The 25,938-nt window shown below is 43.2% G+C and overlaps 1 protein-coding gene across 6 annotated transcripts in view; it reads right to left on the reverse strand.

Moving 5' to 3' along the window:
* The window catches only part of IL15 (interleukin 15), a 322,051-nt gene that overhangs the window by 216,131 nt on the left and 79,982 nt on the right, over nucleotides 1–25,938 (reverse strand). For 5 of the 6 annotated variants that reach the window (XM_030191697.1, XM_030191691.1, XM_030191694.1 and 2 more), the window contains exons 1-2: nucleotides 25,680–25,764; nucleotides 12,172–12,345 (exon numbers count right to left, since the gene is read on the reverse strand). In XM_030191697.1, coding sequence (XP_030047557.1) covers nucleotides 12,172–12,237 — 66 coding nt within the window. In that variant the 5' untranslated portion in view covers nucleotides 12,238–12,345; nucleotides 25,680–25,764. Of the gene's footprint in view, nucleotides 1–12,171; nucleotides 12,346–25,679; nucleotides 25,765–25,938 lie in introns of those variants that run through there. The other variant, XM_030191693.1, reaches the window with a different exon arrangement.

Below are 25,938 nucleotides of genomic sequence, written 5' to 3' on the forward strand. Positions count from 1 at the left end.
CGTAACCACTTGTAACCACTCGCCTCCACCTACCCCCTCCTCTCTTCCTTCCCGTTCACATTAATTGATTTGATTTGCTTACTTTATTTATTTTTTGTCTATTAGATTGTAAGCTCTTTGAGCAGGGACTGTCTTTCTTCTATGTTTGTACAGCGCTGCGTATGCCTTGTAGCGCTATAGAAATGCTAAATAGTAGTAGTAGTAGTAGTAGTGATACCCGCTAGTGAGCCTTATCCAGAGCAGCCCCCACATTCTGGAATGAACTCCCTGAAAGGCTTCGCTTAATACAAGACTATCTCTACTTCAGGAAGCAGGTGAAAGCTTGGCTCTTCAACCAGGCCTTTAACGGAACAAGTAAATGGCACCGGCTGTACGTACTATAGCAGGACATGTTTATCCACTGCTGCCCTAGCTAAGGTAATGTTCAAGCACTTTTCTGACCTCATTTGCAACTTTCTTTAAACTAGTACCTTATTTTGTTACTCCTGTTATTCTATTGGGCCGGCTCTTTTTAACGTTTTGTGAGCGATATTGCGGAAGGGCTGTCTGGTAATGTTTGTCCTTCCCTTATCCTTTTTGGTCCTGTCTGTTTGTCCTGATTTAGATTGTAAGCTCTTTTGAGCAGGGACAGTCTTTCTTCTTCATGTTCAATTGTACAGCGCTGCGTACGACTGGTAGCGCTATAAAAGTGATTTATAGTAGTAGTAGTTTGAAGATGATACTAAACTCTGCAACAGGGTGGACACCCTGGAGGGTCTGAATGACATGAGGAAGCTAGAGGAATGGACCGATATTTGGCAACCTAGATTTAATGCTAAAAAATGAAGGGTCATGCACTTGGGTAGCAAGAATCCGAGGGAACGGTACAATACAGTGGCGTAGCCAGGTGGGGCCACAGGGGCCTGGGCCCCCCAAATTTCTTCTGGGCCCCTGGTTTTGCTGGCAGGGGTCCCTGAACCTCTGCCAGCTGAAGCTTTCATCTAAGGTCGGTCTCCAGCGCTGTCGCGTTGCCTTCCCTGCTCTCCCTCTCAAGTCCGGCACGCTCCTTTTAGTGAAAGGAGCATGCAGGACGTGAGGCGAAGAGAGAGCAGGGCAGGCAACGTGGTGGCACCAGAGACCTGCGCTGGACAAAGGCTTCAGCTGGCAGGGATTGGGGACACCCGCCACCTCGGTCTCTGGCCCCCTCCCATCGTGAGGTCTGGCTACGCCCCTGGTACAATATAGGGGGTGAAGTGCTTCAGTGTACGAAGGAAGATCGGGACTTGGGGGTGATTGTGTCTGATGACCTTACAGCTCCCAAACAGGTAGAAAAAGCGACGGTCAAAGCCAGAAGGATGCGTGGGTGCATAAAGAGAGGCATGACCAGCAGGAAAAAGGAGGTGATAGTGCCGTTGTATAAGTCTCTAGTGAGGCCCCATTTGGAGTACTGTGTGCAGTTCTGGAGACCACACCTACGGAAAGATATAAACAGGATGGAGTCGGTCCAGAGGGCGGCTACAAAATTAGTAAGCGGTCTTGAACACAAAAAATATAGGGACAGGCTTAGGAACCTCAACATGTATACGCTGGAAGAGAGGAGGGAGAAAGGAGATATGATAGAGATGTTTAAGTATCTCAAGGGCATTAATGTTTAGGAAGGGAGTCTTTTTCAATTGAAGGAAAACTCTGGAATGAGGGGGCATACGATGAAGTTAAGAGGGAATAGGCTTAGAAGGAATCTAAGAAAGTATTATTTCACAGAAAGGGTGGTGGAAGAGTGGAATGGCCTCCCGGTGGTGGTCATGGAATCGAGGACTGTGTCAGAGTTTAAGAAGGTGTGGGATAAGCATGTGGGATCGCTTAGGAAAAGGAAGAGTTAGGGGTTTCAGAGGCTGGGCAGTCCCTTTCTGAGAGGAAAATGACTTCAGATCCCCGGTACTATTTCCTTCAATTAGTGAAAATAACGCTCCGCTCTGCCGCTGGTTATCTGGAATTCAGTGCGGCTGCTGGCGGGCATCCTCATGAGTCAGTAAAAACTGACTCATGAGGATGCCCGCTAGAATACACCCAGTCAAGTCAAGATAAGTGCTTATTCCAACATAAGAATAATGTATACAGGATAGGTTTATCTAGAATTAGCATAGATGAGAGGTTTTTACTGACTCATGAGGATGCCGGCCAGCAGCCGCACAGAAATCCAGATAACCAGGGGCAGAGCGGAGCGGTATTTTTCACTAATTGAATGAAATAGTACCGGGGATCTGAAGTCATTTTCCTCTCAGAAGGGGACTGTGAGAAACATTTATAGTTTGATAGCAGTATAGTTGAGAATTGTATTCAACAGTAAACACCAGGTGGATTAAATCTAAATATTGTGAAATTTGTTCTAATTAGTGCAGGATTAGCGCGTCAGCGCATACCACTAGAAAACAGGTGTCGGAAAGTGCTCACCGCTAATGGCCACACAGCTAATGGGGAAATTAGCACGTGGCCATTAATGGGAATATCGGGAAATGGGGCCATTTTACCACTGCACTAAAAATGGCCTCAGTGAGGAGAAAAGACCTGCGCTGGGGACAGCGCTGGCCACTTTTTAGTGCAGCTTAATAAAAAGACCACCAAGTTTCTTCCCTAGCAGTTAATGATTCTGTTTTGCCAACTTTAGTGTGCATATAACCAGGAAACAGGGCCGCCAAGAGACACAGCCGGGCCCGGGCAGGACCGCCGACCGCCCCCTCACCTGGGCCACTGTGCTATACCCCCCCCCCCCACACACTCGGGCTGCCCCCCACATTGGGCCACTGCCCCCACCCACCCCTTTATCATGTTGTGTCTGACTCAAGGAGGTTTGATGGTCTGACTGCTCCTTCCTTGGTCTGAAAGCCCACCTCTTTAACATTGCTTTTGACTCGTAACCACTTGTAACCACCTGCCTCCACCTACCCTCCTCCTTCCTGTACACAATAATTGATTTGATTTGCTTACTTTATTTTTTGTCTATTAGATTGTAAGCTCTTTGAGCAGGGACTGTCTTTCTTCTATGTTTGTGCAGCGCTGCATATGCCTTGTAGCGCTATAGAAATGCTAAATAGTAGTAGTAGTAGTCATTTCCTGTTCCTGTGTGCCAGGACCCGGATAATTGCATTAACGTGATAAGTCGGATCACCCAGATTATCGCGTTAATACAATTATCCAGATCTTGGCACACAGGAGGAGGAGAGAGACAGACCCAGAAGCAGGCAGGAACAAGCTTGCCAGCACCAGCCCCCCCCCCCCCTTGGAGGCCGGGCTCGGGGAATTTTGCCCCCCTGCCCCACCCCTACCGGCGGCCCTGCCAGGAAGCACACTGATTTTGGATGAAGAAGAAATTCTGACATTTGTCCACATGTAAAACTTTTTCTTGAATTCGATCACAGCATAGACTAAATTATAAACTTTGCAGCTGCTTATAACTGAAGAAAAAAATAGGCAATCTTTAGTGAAGCCCTAAAATTCTTGACCACCTTCAGAGAACTCAAATTTTACAAACCTGAGCTAATTCAGAGTCTGATTCACTAAGCTGTTTTACCATAGACACAGAAAGGGAGAAAAATCTGGACGGATCAGACTCTCATCTTGCCAAATTTTTTTTACAATGAATTCTTTGCAGATTATGTCATCAATTTCCCCAAAATGATGCTGTTCACAAAGCTTTGACAACCACACTAATCCCTTGATCAGATGTCAAATATATTTTCATGTTGAGAGCCAGAAAAATAAAGGAATGATGAATGAAACAATCAGATCCTATGCACTTTGGTGACCTGACGTTTGGATAGTTTTTCACATGCTAAAGTTTAGGGAATTTGTTTGGTGTGGAGGGGTAGTAGGGGTTACCATTTGGGTAAATATTAATGTACTACTTGGCAGTAGCTACAAACAACTGAAAATGAGTCAGTGGAAGAAAGCAGCTGCATATGAAACCCCAGTGATTATGTTTATGCGGTTACAAATGAGTTCTGATTATAGGGCAAGACGCACTGAAGGTTTTCTCCTAGGGACGTGCATTCAGTTTGTTAGTGTAGCTTACAAGCGCACATTAAGGGGAAGTTATCGACATGGGCTACTGTTAAGATGTGTTATTCAGCTATTAACCTCAGATACCAGTAACTAGGTCTCATTGTATAAAATGGGACCTGTGCTATAATAGCAGAGTTAATGGTAAAATAACACATGTTAACTGTAGCCCAAGTTGATAAATGCCCCCCCCCTTAGTGTGAAGAGGTTATGTCTCTGGTAACCAGAGCTGATAGTGTGATGTCATAATGCCTCATTCCACCAATGCTTAAGAGTCAACCTCATCAGTGATGTCACAATGGCTTGATTTCCCTATACTCGGCTCACTTTCATTACATATAGCAGTGATTTCAATTTCTAGACATTTTTTTCTTTAATTAAGGGGGGGATGTTATCGATGTGGGCTACTATTAAGACAGGCTATTTAACTATTAATCCCAGATATTAGTAACTAGGCCTCATTGCATAAAATGGGACCGGTGCTAAAATAGTACAAGTTGGTGGTAAAATAACACGTGTTAACGGTAGCCCACGTTGATAAATTCCCCCCTTAGTGTGAAGTGTTTCAGTCTCTGGTAACCAGAGCTGATATTGTGATGTCATAATTCCTCATTCCACCAATGCCTCAGAGCCAACCTCATCAGTGATGTCACAATAGCTTGACTGCCCTATACTTGGATCACTTTTACTACATATAGCAGCGATTTTGATTTCTAGAGACATTCCTTTTTTCTTTAATTAAGAGGAGAATTTATCAACGTGAGCTACTGTTAGGACATGCTATTTTACTGTTAACTCCAGTTATTAGTAAGTAGATCTCAAGGCATAAAGTGGGACCTGTGCTATAATGGCACGAGTTAGTGGTAAAATAACACATATTAACAGTAGCCCACATTGATAACTTCCTCCTTAGTGCAGAGAGTTTATGTCTCTAGAAACCAGAGCTGATATTTTGATGTCATAATGCCTCATTCCACCAATGCTTCCGAGTCAATCTCATCAATGATGTCACAATGGCTTGATTGCCAATTGCCATATACTTGGATCACTTCTATTATATATAGCTGTGATTTTGATTTCTAGAGACATTTCTTCTTTCTTTAATTAAGGGGGGAAGTTATCAATGCTGGCTACCCTTAAGATTTTACTATTAATTCCAGTTATCAGTAACTGGGTCTCATTGCATAAAGTGGGACCTGTGCTAAAATAGCACGAGTTAGTGGTAAAATAACACATCTTAACGGTAGCCCACATCGACAACTATGCCCCTATGGGATAATTCCATAAAGTGCATACATGTTTAGAAGAATGGCATATATGCTCGTATGTGTGCACATATGCATGTAAATACCAACATTTTCCCTCAGTGCTATTCTGTAAATATGCTCATATGTGCATATTTTACAGGTAGGTGTACACATATATAGCTTGTAGAATACAGTAGCTTACATGTATATCTCCAGCGTTTAGGCATGAACATTTACATCAGCTGTAATGCTGACATATCTGCTCAAGTCTAAATTGTAGGCTCCTACCTTCCTTTATATAATATGGCTCAAAGACGTCCAAGTCTTAGGAACGCCCAAGTCCCGCCTCGACCACGCCTCTGGTACTGCCCCTTGAGATTTGGACGTCCTTGCAATGGACTTCTGATAAAGACGTCCAAAATCGATTATACCGATTTGGACGTCTCTGAGAGATGGACATCCAAGTGCCGATTGATGTTGCTTTTTGGATGTCCGTCTCTTCCGAAAATGAGCCTCATAGGCACTTTCTTACAGAATTACCCCCTAAGTGGATTTAACATGTGTTCATATATGAATTAACACACGTTAAGGGGCAAATTCTATAAGTAGTGCCTAAAAACGGTGCAGATAATGTGATGCTTCCTTTATAGATTTGCGCTTAGCACTATAGTGTTCCTAAATAAGGCGTTGATACATGCCGAAACACGGACCGTGTCGGATCCCTCCATATCTGCATCAGTAAAGGATTGTTTTATAACATCTCCAGTGTTAGACTCATCCATGTTCAGCCTTTACTTTTGTCTGCTGTGTCTGTCTGACATCGAGGTATCCCCAGTTTGTGCTCTGTGCCTAAATTAGGAGCACTTAAGCATGATTCTGTATTAATGTGCATAAAATCCAGAATTGCCCCCAGGAATGCCCCTAAGAACACCCTCAAATTGTTATGTGCGAAAGGATTTAGACGCAATCTGTTATAGAATCGGATATGCTCCTAAACCCTAATTATTGCCAATTAGTGCTGATAATTGATTGTTATCTTCTAGTAGTCAATGCTGATTAGCTTGTTCAATTAATTTGTGCACACTCTTTATAGAATCATGCTAAGCATGTCTTTAATCGGCACCAATTTTTCAGGTGCAATATATAGAATTTGGTCCTAAGTCAATTACGGGGGAATTGTATGCATGGTCCTTTATATAAAACGCTCTAACAGATGCAAAGCGCCGAAGCGGGACAGAAATGGCAAATATGCACAAAAACACACTTATGCACCCATTTATAAATAGCGCCTGTGTTTCTGTGCAGATCTGCAAAGGGGGTGTGGCCATGGGAGGGGCTTGGGTGGGTCAGGGGCGTTTCCTTAAAATGTGGGCAGTGTTATCAAATAATGCAGATCCATGCCCAACTTGCATGCCGGGATTTACACCTGGTTTCAGTTGGTGTAAATCCTCGTGCCCAAAGTTGAGCGTGGATCCCAGCACTATGTGCTATTCTATAAATGGCACACATCTCGGAACACCACTTTTTTCAGTGCCATTTACTGAGGGCTCCTTTTACAAAGCCACACTAGCGATTCGGCACGGCAAATGCAACAAAACACATTTAATTTGTCACATTTGCCGAACTGGAATCACTACTGTAGCTTCGTAAAAGGAGACCTGGGTGTTTTAATTGTACTCCACCGAGGATATATAAGTCATGTGATAATAAATATTGTAAATAAATAAATAATCCAGCCCTTAGTATGCAATAAACATTTAAAGACATAATAACATTTTTTATTTAAAAAAAAAATAGTTGAAATGAAAAATTGGGGAGAAAAAAAAAACAACGGAGCAAAAAACAAACCAAAAATGTTTATCCTTCGTGTATACATCCCTCTTCTCTCCAGTTTTGTTTCTATACAGAAAATGCTTAGTACATACCCCAGGATAGTAGACTAGTGCAGTGCCGTAGCGAGGGCGGCTGACACCTGGGGCAGGTCGCCGCTGTGCACCCCCCCCCCCCGGGTGCAGCATGGCGCACCCCCCCTGGAGCGCTTACTCTACCATAGAAAGCGGGGCAGGCGGGCGGGAGGGCCATTCCGCCCGGAGTGCACATCGCTGGGAGCTGCGTTGGCTCCACTGGTTCCCTGCGCTCTCTGCCCCGGGACAGAAAATAACCTGTTCCGGGGCACAGAGAGCAGGGAACCAGCGGAGCCAACACCCCCCCCCTCAGCGGCGTGCACCCGGGGCGCACCGCCCCACCCACCCCCTTCCTACGCCACTGGACTAGTGCTAGCTGATGAAAAACCCTGGCTTCGGAAAATCCCACTAATGAAAACACAAAGAAAACAATCTTCACGCACTCACACCATGCAAAAGTAATTTCAAAGAAGTCAATGATGCAAGTAATCTCTAGCCCAGCCCAACCCAACCATGCTTCCAAATTCACTTCTCTAAAATCTACATAAAAATAAAAACTGAACAGAGTATTCAGGAAATTTGACAGGAAATCCGTGACCTTGTGGAGTCACTTTCTTTTTCCTGTGAATTCAGAAACTTAGCAGCATTCTCTTCAGCAACACTTTCTCATCAGGCCTGCCACGCACTGCACAGACATAGTAACATAGTAAATGACGGCAGATAAAGACCTGAACGGTCCATTCAGTCTGCCCAACAAGATAAACCCATTTTACATGGTATGTGATACTTTATATGTATACCCGAGTTTGATTTGTCCCTGCCTTTCTCAGGGCACAGACCGTAGAAGTCTGCCCAGCACTGTTCTTGTACTAATTCTGACGCTAATGTCGAAGCATGGCAAGTAGCAAGCCTGGCTTCAGATTTACAAACAGGGCAAATACATGGAAATATTCTGGCTACGGTACTTCTTCCTAGGCAGCAAAAGAAGCTAAAGGGAAGTCTGAGTTACTTTGCAGCAGTAGGATTCTGGGTGTGGTCATGTGTGAGCCTGGGTGGGCCATGGTGCCCTCCAATTTGGAGTCTGACCTCACCCAGTCAGCAATAGTGACCTAGTCTACTACTACTACTTAACATTTCTAGAGCGCTACTAGGGTTACGCAGCGCTGTACAAAAATAAAAGAAGGACAGGTCCCTGCTTCAAAGGAGCTACAATCTAAGAATGAAATGTCAAGTTGGGGCAGTCTAGCTTTCCTGGGTAGAGGTGTAGAGATTAGTTGCCGAAAGTGACATTGAAGAGGTGGGCTTTAAGCAGAGATTTGAAGATGGGCAGGGAGGGGGCCTGGCGTATGGGCTCGGGGAGTTTGTTCCATGCGTGGGGTGAGGCGAGGCAGAAGAAAGGGCGGAACCTGGAGTTGGCGGTGGTGGAGAAGGGTACTGAAAGGAGGGATTTGTCTTGAGAGCGGAGGTTACGGGTAGGAACGTAAGGGGAGATGAGGGTTGAGAGGTAGGGAGGGGCTGCAGTTCGAGTACATTTGTAGGTTAGTAGCAGAAGCTTGAATTGAATGTGGTGACCCAGTCCAATAAACAATGCCTGGTACCCATCAATGTTAACCTCAGACCCCATCAAATATCAGTTCGGCTATACCACTGTTGTGCATAATGATTTTGCCACCTCTATATTTTGCAGGATGGAGGCCCCTGCATTCTTTTAACAATCGCTCACATTTGCGATTCTCCTGGAGCCTTTTACAATAAATACGACTACACACTACATCGTATACACACGACCTGTTTTGTCATATACCATCAAATCACCAACAAATGATAAATCTTATATGACGGACTATGACTTATAATTTATGCAGGGGACTTATAATCATGAAAAATCTAATTCCCAAGCAACATACAAAATTCAAGTGCTAGCAAAATACATAAGAATTCAAACAATCACCTCGGTTCCTCCATCTATTCTAAATCTGTCAAAACATATATCCATTAGAGAACAGAAAAGGTTTTTTAGGATCCTCAGAGTTCACATCATACACATTGCAATCAATAGTCTTCCCAGCAACGCTATGCACATTTTCATCGGTCCATTTTTTTTAGAATATTTTTTTACTTTAATTCTTCCATTTTTTTTAAACACTATGCGAGAGTGTGCTAGCTGCTGAAAAACTGAACCTCTTCCCTGAGGAAGGATCGAAACTTGGCCATGTCGGCGGAGGTTCTTATAGTGTTAGAAACAGCTGCAAGTTAAGTAACTTTGCTATTTGAGAGTGGTTTGCAATTTTTTTTTATTAGGATTTATTTACCGCCTTTTTGAAGGAATTCACTCAAGGCGGTGTACAGTAAGAATAGATCAAACATGAGCAATAGACAATTACAGCAGTAAATTATTCAAACACAATACAAAGTATCACATGGTATACTATTTACAATGTCAACACAATACGTAATAGAACATTATAGGTGATAGCGAAGGGTAAAGCAAAGATGTACCATATAGAAGGGTAAGAAAGTAGGAAGAGTTAGAAAAGTAAGGTGATTGATTTAAAGAAAGTTGCACATGAGGTCAGAGAAATGGTTAAATGTTATCTCAGCTAGAGTAGGAGTGGATAAACATGTCCTGCTGCAGTATATGCAGCCTGAGTACTCCTTGTGTGTGAGAGTGAGACTAGCAAGTTAGTTACTTCTTCCAGTAAAGGCCAGCTTTCACCTGCTTCCTGAAGTACAGATAATCTTGTGTTAAGCGCAGCCTTTCAGGCAGTGCATTCCAGAGTGTGGGGGCTACTCTGGAGAAGGCTCGCTTGTGGGTATCACATCGTGTAATGTCTTTTGGAGAGGGTGTAGTTAGTGAAAGTCCTTGGGAGGACCTTAGTGTCCTTGGCGGTGTGTGGAGGATCATCCTATTTCTCAGGTACTCAGGGCCATTTCCTTTCAGGCCCTTGAAAATCAGACATAGAGTTTTAAATTTAGCCCTGTATTGTACTGGTAGCCAATGAAGTTTTTGCAAAAATGGTGTGATATGGTCATGTCGTTTGCAACCTTCTATGAGTCTTGCTTCTGCATTCTGAATCAACTGGAGCTGTTGCAGGCCCTTTGTAGTCAGACCATTGTATAGTGCATTGCAGTAATCCAGTTTTGATGTTATCATGGCATGTACAATTGGGATAAGATTTACCTTTTGATGTAAGGAGAGAGGCAGCATAGCTGTCGCAAATAGTAGAAGCAGCTCTTGAAGGTTGCTTGGATTTGGGGAATCAGAGTGTTGAATCTAACTGTATTCCAAAGTTTCTGATTTGTGATTCGAGGGGGAGTTCATACTTCCCAAAAGGGATTTTGATGTCAGGTATGTATCCACTTGTGTTAGGGACCCAGAGAAGCTCGGTTTTACTTGGGTTCAGGGAAAGTTTGTTTTGTTTAGCCCATTCTTGAATTGATGCTACACAGGTAATCAGTTTATTCAAGGCTTTAGGTAAGTCAGGTTCAATGGGTATGAGTAGCTGCACATCATCCGCATAGATGTAGAACTGAGTGTCCATTGACCGAATCAGCTCAGCTAGTGGTTTGAGGTAGATATTAAACAGAATAGATGACAGTATCGATCCTTGTGGTACCCTGCAGATCAGTGTCCATGGTGGTGATGAGTTGCTGCCAAACATTATGGGATTGTTGCCTGTCTGATAGGTAGGATCTGAACCAAGTAAGTACTGTTCCATTGATACCTGTTTCTGTCAGTCGTGCTAGCATGATATTATGATCCACAGTGTCAAAAGCTGCAGAGAAATCAAGCAATACTAACATCGAGGCGAATCCCTTGTCTCGGTTTCTGTGAAGATCATCTAGTAGGGATACAAGGACCGTTTCTGTACCATAACCAGGTCTGAATCCAGATTGACATGGATCTAGTCAGTTTCTCTTTTCAATCAGTCATTAAGTTGAACACAGACTGTTTGTACTATGAGTTTCCCTAGAAACGGGATGTTGGATACTGGCCTGTAATTTTCAAGTTTATCCTGGTCAAGGTTGTTTTTCTTCAGCAGAGGGTGGACCACTGCCCTTTTTAATGCTGTTGGTAGCTGCCCATTAGAAAGAGAGATGTTCACAATTTTTGTGGCGTCTTCTATGAGGCCCATACTTGCCTGCTGCACTATAATTGTGAAGATTTGAAGAATTAAAGCAAAAAAAAAATTCTAAAAAATGGACCGATGAAGATGTGCATAGCGTTGCTGGGAAGACTATTGATTGCAATGTATATGATGTGAACTCTGAGGATCCTAAAAAAAAAAAAATTCCGTTCTCTAATGGATATATGTTTTGACAGATTTAGAATAGATAGAGGCACCTAGGTGATTGTTTGAATTTTTATGTATTTTGCTAGCACTTGACTTTGTATGTTGCTTGGGAATAAGATTTTTCATCAAATCAACACCAACATACACTAGCACACCTTTCATCACCAATGTTCCATGTGGTTCACCAATCTTAGAAAAAAGAAAAATGCTTCGTACTTTCAAAAGCAACAACACTGAAGTTGCTTTTTTGATTGATACCTCTTTGATAGACCCTGACTGCAGTGATGTCTGCTACCACCAGCCAATTGCCCATTACGAATGCCCCATGCCAAAGCTATCCTGGAGATAAAGCCCAGAGACAGAGGACTTTCACTTTAAGAAACTTAGAATATAAAATAACAAAATTCTGACTGTGAAAAACATTAGTTTTAATTAGTAAATCACCAGAAGTCCCAGTAGGCTGCAGATGCTAGATAAAGCTCACCTACGCCTTTTTTTTATAGTGCTGAACTGTGAACAGTGGATAAGGAAACTGAATTCAGGTTCCCAAATTAAGAACTGCATGCAGAAACCACAGGAATGCACTCACAGTGGTTTTGGCAGGCTATGCCATAGAAACTCTCATCAAACAAACAAAACCAGTTTTATGACACTGATCAGATTTACGGTGAGAATACATATCCAACAGACCTTTTGATGCCTCTTTGAGAAACAAACGTGGCCAGGGTTTTGCATTTCCAGGGACCATCTCATCATTTCACGTCACATCTACAGCAATGCATTGTGCTCCCAAAGAACGCAAGCAGTTTTGGCGATCGAGGTTACATCTTGCAGAAAGAAAAAGATCCTGGTAAGGATGCTATCCTGTAAAAGAAGAGAGGCGACATCAGGTTCCGCATTGACTAAAGGTTCCGCATTGACTAAGGATATATGACTAGGAAGCTCATTTTCAAAAGAGAAAAACGTCCACAAAGTGGCATAAATCTGCATTCGGACGTTTTTCTCACAAAACATCCAAATTGGTATTTTCAAAACCAATTTTTAGATGTTTTTCTATGAAGTCCATCAGAAGTGCGTTCAAATCACAAGGGGGCGTGTTGGGGGCATGTTAAGGGCGGGATCTGGCCGTTCCTAACACTTAGATATTTTTCAGCCATAATGGAACAAAAGAAAAACGTTCAGGACTAAAACTAAGATGTTTTAAGCTAGACCTGTTTTTATAACGAATAAGGCACAAAAAGGTGCCAATAACCAATGGAGGGAATGAGGGATGACCTCTCTTTACTCCCCCAGTGGTCACTAACCCCCTCCCCCAAAATGTGAATTAAAACATTACTTGCCAGCCTCAGATGTTATACTCAGGTCCATTAAAGCAGCATGCAGGCCCTTGGAGTCATCTAGTGGTGGATGCAGTGCACTGCAGACAGGTGGACCCAGGCCCATACCTCCCCCTACCTGTTACACTTGTGGAGGAAACTATGAGTCCTCCAAAACTCACCAGAACCCCACTCTACCCACATATAGGTGCCCCCTTCACCCGTAAGGGCTATGGTAGTGAGCTTTGGGGGGCCTCAGCAGACAAGATAAGGGAGCAATGGTGAGATATGTACCTGAGATAATTTTATGAAGTCCACTGCAGTACCCTCTAGACTGCCCTATTGCTTTCTTGGAATGTCTGGGGGACCAGTCTACTAAAAATGCTGGCTCCTCCTACATTCCAATTGCTTGACTTTGTGTGTTTTGGACCGAAAAACAAAATGTGAACATATACCACTCCTCCACTTATATTCAGAATTGTCTTATAATATTTGCTTGTTATTTTACTATTATGTTTTATCATTATCATGTTACCCAAGCTGCTTCTATAACACTAAATGCATATCTTCTAACATATCTCCACCATTCATGATGTATTGTAAGCCACATTGAGTCAGCAAAAAGGTGGGAAAATGTGGGATACAAATGCAATAAATAAATAATGTCCAAATCACAAAACCTTGTTCAAAACAGTATTTAAAAAAAAAAAAGATAGACGTTTTTCTTTTTTGAAAATAACCTTCTTTCCTATTTCAGATTTTGGATGTTTTTTGCAACATGTCTAAAGAGACATCATATCGAAAATGCCCCTCTAGATCTCCTTGGACATTTGGACGTCCAAAATTCTGCCCCATCTTAAAATTGTGCCATACAAGTAGGAATGTGCATTTGTTTAAAACAACACTGAACATAATACCAACAACACTGTTTTTCATGCCATTTCCAAAACAAAATGACACAAAAAAATAGCAAAGGTGCTTATTTCAGAAGCGCTATTTGCATTTGAAATGTGCATAAACCAGCATTTAGATGTTTATATTGTATAGACAGCTAAATCCTGCTTTTATAAAACCCTATAAAAGTAACTACATATGTTCTTATTATAGAATCTTTATTAATACCAATAACAAAATTTCTAAACCTACTAAGGGAATCCAGCAGGGTGCTCACAAGGAGTGGTGAGACATGAAATGCCCATAGATTTGAACGTGGAAGATGTTTATAATCACTGAAGTACTGAAGAAGAGAACGGAGGGTCAATTGGTATAAGAATTATAGGTGACTTTTGCATATTTGAAAAAACAAGAAGAGAGACTCAGTGCACACACAAGGATTGTTGACTCAAAAGAACAGGGAAGTAAATAAAGGGCAGTGTGACTTAAAAGCAAATAAGATTTCAGCCTATCTTTCTTGTGATATGAGCTGTGACAATTCCATAACAAGACTCTGTAAGCCACATTGAGCCTGCAAATAGGTGGGAAATTGTGGGATACAAATGCAATAAATAAATAAAATAAATAAATAAATGTTTTCACTGTATCTCTTTGAAGGAAAAAGTGATATTATATTTTAATTAGGTCTGTTGAGTGAGTCTAAAAGGGTTGAGAGAGTATGTGTGAGAATTGATGGGCAAGAAGAACTTGGTTTATTTATATTAGTAGATTTAGAAATGTTGTTATTGGTATTCTATATAGTTATTATTATTATTATTATTATTACATTTGTACCCCGCGCTTTCCCACACAGAACATAGTAATAGTGGGGTTTTAGGGATATGTAAATTGAACATGGAGAGGTAAATAAAGATAGGATGAGAAAAGGAAAAGAGATTGGGAGGGGTATGGTGTAGGGAGGATGGAGAATAAAAGATTGAGGAATGAGCATAAGGAGATTGGGAGACATGGTCTAAGGTATAATAGTCGTCAGGACAGGAGTCAAGTGGGTGGGCTTAAAAGTTAAGTTGGGTCGTTAGGGTAAGCTTTCTTGAAGAGATGAGTCTTCAACATTTTTTCTGAAGGGTAGATAGTCATTGATTGTTCGGATGGATCTTGGTAGAGCGTTCCCAAAGTTGGCTGCCTAAAAAGGAGCAACTGGGATGCAATAGGTGGTTTTGTATTTAATTCCTTTGCAGTTGGGAAAGTGTAAATTGAGGTAAGTATCTGAAGACATTGATCTGTTTCTGGTTGGGAGGTCAATCAGGTTTATCATGTAGTTAGGGGCTTCTCCATATATATCTTATGAATCAGTGTGTGTGGACTTTAAAGTTTATTCTTATCTCTGATTGGGAGCCAATGAAGTTTCTCTAACATATGTAGTTACTTTTATATGGGTTTATGGACACTAATAACTAGAGTGAAATAGAGGGTTCTCATATTTTGATTATGCTTTTATAAAGCCAGATATACACATCTAATATTATCCCATATGGCAAGGGGCTGTGATTTATGGCATGATTTGGGTGGAACTAGGGTGTTCCTAAAAAAATAAGAACATGTATAGTCCTGATTTCCGAATGGGAATGCATTTTATATGTCGACACAGATTGACATTGGGATTTACACTTTGCTAGACAGGATGGCTATGTTCTAGAAGAGTGCTTGTATTGAGTAGCACTCCAATGGAGGGCTTAAGGATAGTTGCCTCCTTAATTACCCAGAGGTTGAAGTCCCCCCACCCTCGGAATGCAAAACTGGCAAGTGATAATCAGACTCTTGACAGGTTAGGGAAAATAAATGTTTGTATTTCTAAAATGGTTAACATAACCATGTATATTTTGCTACATAAACATGTATGTTGTTTCAGGAAAGGGATCGACCACGTAAGTGGAGGAACACCCAGTTTGATGACGAACGGTGGATGCATTTTTATCGACTTATTTATCAGAAGGTTTTCTACTGCCCAGTTGGCATTGAGCATTGTTTCACTTCATCTAAGACTCCTGAGACAGGCACTTTAGTGCCAAAATACGGCCGTGTTGAATCTTTTTGGGAATAAACGTTGCATACAAGGATTACGTTGTCTCCTTTGTGTTACTGGAAGTGCCTACCCTCCTAACTCTACTCCTGGTTGGCTATCTCTGTTGGTGTTTCAGAACATGCATGTTTGTGTGCTGCCACATAAATGTGTAGACTGTTGTACCAACCCCATGATATTTTACACGTTTAGGGCTAGATTCTATATACGGTGCCAAAAAAAACGGTGGTGAAAAGGCGCTAATCTATAAGACCATGCTTAAAATTAGGCACAGCTTATAGACTAGCCACTTACACCCAGGAATTGCGCCTAACTTTAGGCATGGCCATTTGCAACCAGCTGAAATGTGGTGTAAATCTACGCACACCAGGTTAGGCTCGTACCCCCATTATTCTATACAACACGTGTTAATTTTAGGAATGACCCCATTATGCCAATGCCCATCCCCATTTGCCTCCCTTGCTGATTGCACCTACATTTTAGGCATGTACATGCCAATTAAGTCTAATTAGTGCCGATAATTGCTTGTTAAAACCAATTATTGGCGCTGATTGTTCATTAATCAATAAAATTGCGCATGCAAATTGAGCACACAATTTTTGGCAATTTTTATAGAATTGAGGGTTGGATGCTCCACCATAATCATAACTGGTACATCAACATTCACTCCTGGATATATTTTAGAACACAATGATCCTATTCTAAAATACTTGTGGGACTTGACACATTCTGACCTGGATGTCTCAATTCTGAATTTGTACATCCTTTTTAAATTCCGCTCCACACAAATAGCTGAGCCAGATGTGGCTGAAACTTCCTGTTATCTGGATATTTCTCAGCTCTAAATAGGAGGGAAATATTTTTTTTCACTCAACAATAGTTAAGCTCTGGAACTCATTGCCAGAGGATTAGCATATCTGGGTTTAAAAAAAGGTTTTGGACAAGTTTCCTGGTAGGGAAAAGTCCCAAAGTCTGCTATCGAGATAGACATGGGGGAAGCCACTGCTTGTGCTGGGATCAGTAGCATGGAATGTTGCTACATATGGGTTTCTGTACTTGTGACCAGGATTGGTCACTGTTGGAAACAGGTTACTGGGTTAGATGGACCATTGTCTAATGCAGTTTGGCTATTCTATATTCTTATGTACCAATAATAGCCTTTGAGTGGCGTTAATTGATGTTAGGTATGCACATTACTGCACTTAGGCACTATTATAACTTACCCCTGGATTATATGTGGAGGGGCATAATCGAACTGGGCGTCCATCTTTAAGGGCGCCCCGGTGAAGGGGTGGGGCATCCCATATATTCGAAACAAGATGGGCATCCATCTTTCATTTCGATAATATGGTCGGGAACTGCCAATCTGAACATTTAGGTCGACCTCGGTTTTCGCGGGGAAAATGTAAACTGAGGACGGCCATCTCAAACCGGCCAATCCAAGCAATTTGGTCATGGGAGGAGCCAGCATTCGTAGTGCACTGGTCCCCTCTCACATGCCAGGACACCAACCAGGCACCCTAGGAGGCACTGTAGTGGACTTCACAAATTGATTCCCAGGTACATAGCTCCCTTACCTTGGGTGCTGAGCCCCCCAAAACCCCCCTAAAACCCACTACCCACACACTGTACCACACTACCATAGCCCTTAAAGGGTAACGGGGGCACCTAGATGTATGTGGGTACAGTGGGTTTCGGGTGGGTTTTGGAGGGCACCCATTTACCACCACAAGTGTAACAGGTAGGGGGGTGAGGCCCGGGTCCGCCTGCCTGATAGTGCACCTGCAGTATCCCACTAAAACTGCTCCAGGACCTGCATAGTGCGGTGTGATAGAGCTGAGTATGACATTTGAGACTGGCATAGAGGCTGGAAAAAATGTTTTTTAATTAGTTTTTTAGGGTGGGAGGGGGTTGGTGACCACTGAGGGAGTAAGGGGAGGTGATCCCCGATTCCCTCCGGTGGTCATCTGGTCAGTTCGGGCACCTTTTCGAGGCTTGGTCGTGAACAAAAAGGGGACCAAGTAAAGTCGGCCAAAATGCTCGTCGAGGGACGCCCTTCTTTTTCCATTATCGGGCCAAGGACGCCCATTTCTGAACCACGCCCCTGTCCCACAGTCGGACAAACCCAACACGCCCCCTTGAAATTTGGCCATCCCCTGCGACGGAAGCAGTTGTGGACGGCCAAAATCGGCTTTCGATTATGCCGATTTGGGCGCCCTTAGGAGAAGGATGCCACTCTCCCGATTTGTGTCGGAAGATGGGCGCCCTTGTCCTTCGAAATAAGCTGGATAGTGTGCCTAGAGATCGGTGCCAAAATCTAGGTATATTGTATAACACATGTGTAACTGAATTGGCTTAACAATGTTAATCAGTGTTGATAATAGCACATAGCAAGCACTTAATTAGCAATAATTAGAATTTACATGCACAACTCGCTAAGCATATTCTGTAATGAACTGTACCTAAATTCTAATGCACACGTTCAAAAGGGGCATGGCTATGGATGGGTGAAATGATGTGTTCTAAAATTTACGCATACGGTTATAGAAAATGGCCCCGTGCGCGGTAAATCTATGCACAGGGATTTAAGCAACATTTTCATTGGCCTAAATGGACACACATTGTTTTAAGTACTAGGATTCCACCTAAGAGTATTCTATCTACCACACCTAACTTTAGGCTGCGTATAGAATACGCTAAGTGGAAATCTACTGCATGGATTTTTTAGGCGCCATATATAGAATCTGGCCCTTAGCGCAGTGACTACAAAGGGGGGCATGTACATGGGTTGGTCTCGGGGCGTATCTTGCAGATGCGCACATAGTTATAGAACACCATCACTTAGGAGCACAATCCTCAACTCTAGGTGTGACCATATTACACCAGCCTTTGGCATAAGTGCTTGCGCCGAATGTTAGGCAAGGACATGCCGACTTACAGTCTATTCTATAACGACAATTTTGTGTGTAATTGCCGTTATAGAATTGGGGCTTAGCGCCCCAATTTTCATGCCTATTTACGGCAACACTTTCTCAAATCTACCCCAATTTGTCTAGGGTACTATACAACAATTTGATGATCTTAGCGCTCGAGAAGGAGAATAGGAACTTAAGAGATGGTGAAAGAGAGAAGTACCAATACGCCAGGCCCCATCCCTACCCATCTTCAAATCATTGCTCAAAGCCCACCTCTTCAATAGTCCGCTTTCGACACCTAATCACAACACCTCTACTCAGAAAATCTAGACTACCTACCCAACTTGACATTTCGTCCTTTAGATTGGTAAGCTCTCTGAGCAGGGACCGTCCTTAGTTATTAATTTGTACAGCGCTGCATAACCCTAGTAGCGCTCTAGAAATGTAAAGTAGTAGTAAGTAGTAGAATCTCATGGCTAGTATCAGTGTCTTAAAATCAATTCTATGTGCGACCAGGAGCCAATGTGCCTCCTTTAGCAGTGAGTTCACATGGTCGTATTTCTTGGAACCTATGATTAGTTTAATTGCAACATTTTGAATGAGCTGTAATCATCTAATATCCACAGTTCATAGGCCATATTGAAGGGTGTTAACAGTAATCCAAAGTCTGATAACAAAAGCATGGATCAAAGTTCTAAGTGCAGATCAATGAGGTAGATGCTAAATTGAAGGAATCAAATGTAGCTTCAAAGGCAGTATTTGACCACCAAAGAGATAAGTAATTGACAGTTCAAGGATCTAAGATCTTTAGAATCCCACAACAATCTCTCATATATCCTGGGAATATAAACCATTTTTGTGTGACTAGAAAATGGTCTTGTAAAGTATTTCATTAAATATTCATCGTACAACATTTGTGCAACTTTACAATTAACTTTCCCTGAGATGTAAAAACCACTTGTGCCCCAGTTGCTCCAGCCCTACCCTATTACTTGGCCTACGGCCCCAATAGCTCACCCTATTCCACTGCCTATAAATTGCTCATAATTCAGACCTCAGAATTCTCTGATTCCCTGCTCTCCCCCCCCCCCCCCCCCCCCCCCCATGTCGCCTTCACTGACTTCTGAAGAGGCGAGAGATCAGCCAATGGTACAGCCCTAGAGAGCCTGAAAAATTCTCAGACAATATTCTTTAAAAAATATTTACTGATGACTAATAGATTTTTATTTGTGGGAGTGGAGGAATATAAGTCATGCCTCTGGTGGTTCTTACTGCACAAAAGCAGTCCTTGCCATTCTCAGGGCACACACGTACAAGTCTGCCCAGCACTCTTCTTGTACTGAGTCGTTGAAGCCCCTTAAAATTTACACTCCAGACCATCCATATCTATACAGTCACGATCAGGGCGTAGACCGTAGAAGTCTCCCCAGCACCAGTTTTGCTTCCCAATTAACAGCGTTGCCACGTAATCTCTGCTAAGATTCCGCAGATCCATTCCTTCAAAACAGGATTCCGTTGTGTTTATCCCACGCATGTTTGAATTCCATTACTGTTTTCATCTCCACCACCTCCCGTGGGAGAGCATTCCAAGAATCTACCACCTTCTCTGTGAAAAAAACCTTCCTGACATTACTCCTGAGTCTGCCCCCCTCCAACCTCAATTCATGTCCTCTAGTTTCTACTGCCTTCCCGTCTCCGGAAAAGGTTTGTTTGCGATTAATACCTTCAAATATTTGAACGTCTGTATCATATCACCCTGTTTCTCCTTCCTCCAAGGAATCATGTTCTCTGCGTGCTTTGTGGCTTAGCCAAAATACGTCTCCAAAATCTTTCTTTCTTCTGCTTATCCAAATCAAGAAGGCGACACCCAGTGGCGTAGGAAGGGGGGGGCGGTGGGGCGGTCCGCCCCGGGTGCGACGCGCTTGGGGGGTGTCGCTCGCTGGTTCCCTGCTCTTTCTGCCCTGGAACAGGTTTACTGCCTGTTCCGGGGCAGAGAAAGCAGGGAAGCATGCAGAGCCGCGCAGCCCCAGTGACGTGCACTGGTGGCGGATCGGCCCTCCCGCCTGCCCCCCGCTGAAAGGTAGGGTGCGTTTCAGAGGGGGTGCGCTCCGGAGGGGGACGCCATGCCCTGCACCCGTGGGGGTGCGCAGCGGCAAAGATCTCAATATGTATACTTTGGAAGAATGTGGGAAAGGGGAGATGTGGTAGAGGCATTTAAATACCTCTGCAGCATAAACGCACAGGAGCTGAGTCCCTTTCAATTCAAATGAAGCTCTGGAATGAGGGGCATAGGATGAAGGTGAAGTGGGATAGATGTAGGAGTAATCTAAGGAAATACTTCTTTACATAAAGGGTGGTGAATTCATGGAACTGCCTCCTGGTGGAGATGGTGGAAACGAAATTTGTGTCTGAATGCAAGAAAGCTTGGGACAGGTACATAGGATCTCTAAGGGAGAGGAAGGGATAGTAGATGGCAGGCCATATGGTCTTTATCTGCCTTCATGTTTCTATGTTTTTATCCCACATTTTTCTTTTCAGATTTGTGCTAGTGCATTTTAAATAGCACTGATTTCCCTAAAATGCCAAAAGTAAACTTTCCACCTTATAATTGAAAGAGAAAAACGCCTAGATTTCGACCCAAATCGGGAGATAGACGTTTATCTCTCAAAAACGAATAAATCGGTATAATGGAAAGGCGATTTTGGACGTTTTCAACTGCACTCCATCGCGGAAGCGTACAAAGTTGACAGGGGCGTGTCAGAGGCGTGGCGAAGGTGGAACTGGGGCGTGGTTATCGGCCGAGGAGAGATGGGCGCCTTTCACCGATAATGGAAAAAAAGTATGCGTTTGTAGCTAGAATTTAGGGCACTTTTCCTGGACCCTGTTTTTTCACGAATAAGGCCCCAAAAAGTGCCCTAAATGACCAGATTACCCCCAGAGGGAATCGGGGATGACCTCCCCTGACTCCCCCAGTGGTCACTAACCCCCTCCCACCACAAAAAATGATGTTTCACAACTTTTTATTTTCACCCTCAAATGTCATACCCGGTTGGTGTCCTGGCATGTCAGGGGGACCAGTGCACTACGAATCCTGGCCCCTCCCACGAACAAATGCCTTGGATTTATTCGTTTTTGAGCTGGGTGCTTTCATTTTCCATTATCACTGAAAAACAAAAACGCCCAGCTCACAAATTGTTGAATAAAACATGGACGTCTATTTTTTTCGAAAATACGGTTCGGTCCGCCCCTTCACGGACCCATTCTCGGAGATAAACGCCCATGGAGATAGACGTTTTCGTTCAATTATGCCCCTCCACGTCTGCAAAAGTTTCAAATTTACTTTCTGGAACCTGCGGTGACCACACCCTCTAATTCTATAAACTTGTGTGCTCAAATTTGCACATGAAATTTATAGAATAAGGTCAGTTGCACATGGATCTTAATTTAATAATTTATTTTTGTTACATTTGTACCCTGTGCAGTGGCATACCAAGGGGGGACGGTGAGGGCGGTCCGCCCCGGGTGCACGCCGCTGGGGGGGTGCGCGCGCCTGTCGACTCTTCATTTTCATGCTCCCTCTGCCCTGGAACAGGTTACTTCCTGTTCCGGGGCAGAGGGAGCATGGAAACGAAGAGCCAACAGGCGCGCGGCACCCCCCCAGGGGCGTGTACCCGGGGGGGGTTCTTCACCGGGGATCGCTGCACCCAGAGGTTATTTCGCTGGGGGGAGGGGTCACGCTGTTCCGGGGGGGGGGGCGCTGCACCCGGGGGGGGGGGGTGGAGCGCATCGGCAATCCGCCCCAGGTGTCAGCGCCCCTAGGAACGCCACTGACCCTGTGTTTTCCCACTCATGGCAGACTCAATGTGGCTTACATGGGGCAATGGAGGGTTAGGTGACTTGCCCAGAGTCACAAGGAGCTGCCTGTGCCTGAAGTGGGAATTGAACTCAGTTCCTCAGTTCCCCAGGACCAAAGTCCACCACCCTAACCACTAGGCCACTCCTCGGAGTGATAATTGGAGGTAACAAACAATAACAGGCTGTAATTGGCCTTAATTGGTGCTAATTGACACCAATTAGCAGTTATGCGCATAACTGCCCTTAGTCGCTTAGAATGCTATCATTTACATGTCTAATTGCGTACAGTTAGGTGCAAGCATTTATGCCTGCCGTTGAGCTGGCATAAGCCCTCATGCCTAAAGTTAGGCGCATAAATGCAGACTTATGCTAGTATTCTATACTGGCAGTTGCGCACAGAACTTCCGTTTAAAAATTCATACTTACAGCACATCATCCCGGTGCCTACATTTCAGTGACCTTTTAAGAATTTATCTCTTTAGGGCCTATGAAAGAACTTAAGAACATAAGAATAGCCATACTGGATCAGACCAATGGTCCATCTAGCCAGTATCCTGCTTCCAACAGTGGCCAATCCACTGGCAGAACCGAAATAGTAGCAACATTCCAGAAACCCAATATTAGCAACATTCCGGAAACCCAAACAGTAGCAACATTCCGGAACACCAAACAGCCAACATTCCAAACCCAAATAATAGCAACATTCCAGAAACCCAAACAGTAGCAACATTCCGGAAACCCAAATAGTAGCAACATTCTGGAAACCCAAACAGTAGCAACATTACAGAAACCCAAATAGTATCAACATTCCAGAAAGCCCAAACAGTAGCACATTCTGGAAACCCAAACAGTAGCAACATTCCGGAAACCCAAACAGCAGCAACATTCCGGAAACCCAAATAATAGCAACATTCCAGAAACCCAAACAGTAGCAACATTCCGGAACCCAAATAGTAGCAACATTCTGGAAACCCAAACAGTAGCAACATTACAGAAACCCAAATAGTATCAACATTCCAGAAAGCCCAAACAGTAGCAACATTCCGGAAACCCAAATAGTAGCAACATTCCAGAAACCCAAATATTAGCACATTCCAGAAACCCAAACAGTAGCAACATTCCGGAAACCCAAACAGTAGCAACATTCCGGAAACCCAAACAGCAGCAACATTCTGGAAACTCAAATAGTAGCAACATTCCAGAAACCCAAACAGTAGCAACATTCCGGAAACCCAAATAGTAGCAACATTCTGGAAACCCAAACAGTAGCAACATTACAGAAACCCAAATAGTAGCAACATTCCAGAAACCCAAACAGTAGCAACATTCCGGAAACCCAAATAGTAGCAACATTCTGGAAACCCAAACAGTAGCAACATTCCATGCTACCAATCCCAGGGCAAGCAATGGCTTCCCCATGTCTGTCTCAATAGCAGACTATGGACTTATCCTCCAGGAACTTGTCCAAAACGTTTTTACACCCAGATACGCTAACTGCTGTTACCACGTCCTCTGGCAGCGAGTTCCAGAACTTAACTATTCTTTGAGTGAAAAAATACTCCCTCCTATCTGTTGTAAAAGTATTTCCATGTAATTTCATTGAGTGCCCCCTGGTCTTTGTACTTTTTGAAAGAGTGAAAAATAAATTCACTTCTGCCCATTCTACACCACTCAGGATTTTGTAGACATCAATCATACTCCCCACTAAGTCGTCTTTTTTTCAAACTGTGTTAGCTTTTTATGTTGCAGTTTATATGCATTAACAGTGAATGCATTGCCTTAATAGTGAATGCACAGTAATTGCATCAACGGCTAATGCGGAATGAGGCAGAGAAGGAACAGAAGATGGGTGGGGGGCTGTGCCTTACAGTTAACATGGAGGTAGTTAGCATTTGTTAACCATCAATATGACAGACAATGCAGTGCAGCTAATATCACTTTAATAATGCAATGCAATGAACACATGAGAAAGAACGTCTCTCTCTGTTAACAGAAAGACAAGATGCTGGTAATGCTGCCGACAGTTAATGCAGAGTTTTTCCGGTTTCCACACATTCATTTTGGTGTAGTAAACTGGGTCCTGTCTTTGGAATGAGCAGGCATTAAATGCCTTTCCTCAAACAAAAACACCATTGCTTTGTCAAACAGATTTTCTTGTTTTTTTTTAAAATGGAATTTTATAAGTGTTTAATTTTGCAGCTTAGTTATCTGCTTGGAACTTTTTTTTAGTACAGCAGAAATTAAACAGGTTAAAGCACATCACTGACCACCATCTTTGCAGACGTTTTACCCCTACCCTTCCCAGTTTCAAAAGCTTCCTTTCAAACCTGAGCTTATTTATTTATCTAAAACATTTATATTCCATACGATCCTACTACTCTTATTCTAAGTAATCTCCAACCTGCACCTCCTCTCCCTTCTTCCTCTCTGTCCCTGATTCTGCTTTGCCCCTGAGGTGTGTTGTCTCCCGTTTGCCCCAGTGAGCAGTCAGTAGCACCCCAACCCAACTGCATGGGCTGTCAGGGTAAGAAAAAAAGGCCTTCCCCAAGCCTGTGACTAGGTCACAGTGTTTGTTGCTCCATGGAAGTCCCCTCTACGGAACTGCACGAAAACTCCACGGAAGCATAATCCGTGGGATGTTAGTACAGATATGTATTACAGAGGTTTTCTTGTCATGCACAGATGTGGAAACCTGCAGATGAAGGAAAATCCTGGGCTGTGATCCCAAAATGTTATCCGGCGTGTGCCTACTCAGAGCATGCAAACTAATGAAAAAGAAAATGTCTTAACTAGAAAAGATTAAGAGGCACGGTCATTGTTAATACAGTGGAAAAGAAATGTCTCTGAGAAGGCAAGTCATAACATCAGGTTAATTATATGTGGTACATTTTAAAACTTTAATCTGTGCCTTGTTCTTAACACCAAAGGAGCTGACACATTTCTGTGCTGGCTATGACTGGTAACCTACACCTCTGCGCCACTGGGCAAGACTAGTTTCCCTTCCTAACTTTGACACTGCTTCCACAGATGAAAGGATAGCAAAATAATCGCCAGGGATCTTAATCCCTGTAAAACAATCAAGTTAACAATACTTTTCTGTGCACCTTAAGTTCTCAGAAGAAAAATAAAACAACTTACTTCCACGGCTTCTCCTTCATTATTCTGTTTTAGTTTCATTTTCCTTTGGCACCATATATGAATTAAAACCACAAGATTAGCCAATCCTGCTGAGTCAGAGCTCTAGTGAACTGCCTGGGAGTTTGGCACTCTACCCTTTTAAGCTGCGTAATTCTCACTGCCATGCCTCTCACTGAAACAGCAGGGCATTACAGTAGCAACTTTTACAGCAGGAACAATGCCTTATACCTCTCACTAGCGTGCCCCACAGGAGCGTAGG

This window comes from Microcaecilia unicolor, chromosome 2 (genome assembly GCF_901765095.1).
Source record: "Microcaecilia unicolor chromosome 2, aMicUni1.1, whole genome shotgun sequence".
Taxonomy (NCBI): Eukaryota; Metazoa; Chordata; class Amphibia; order Gymnophiona; family Siphonopidae; genus Microcaecilia; species Microcaecilia unicolor.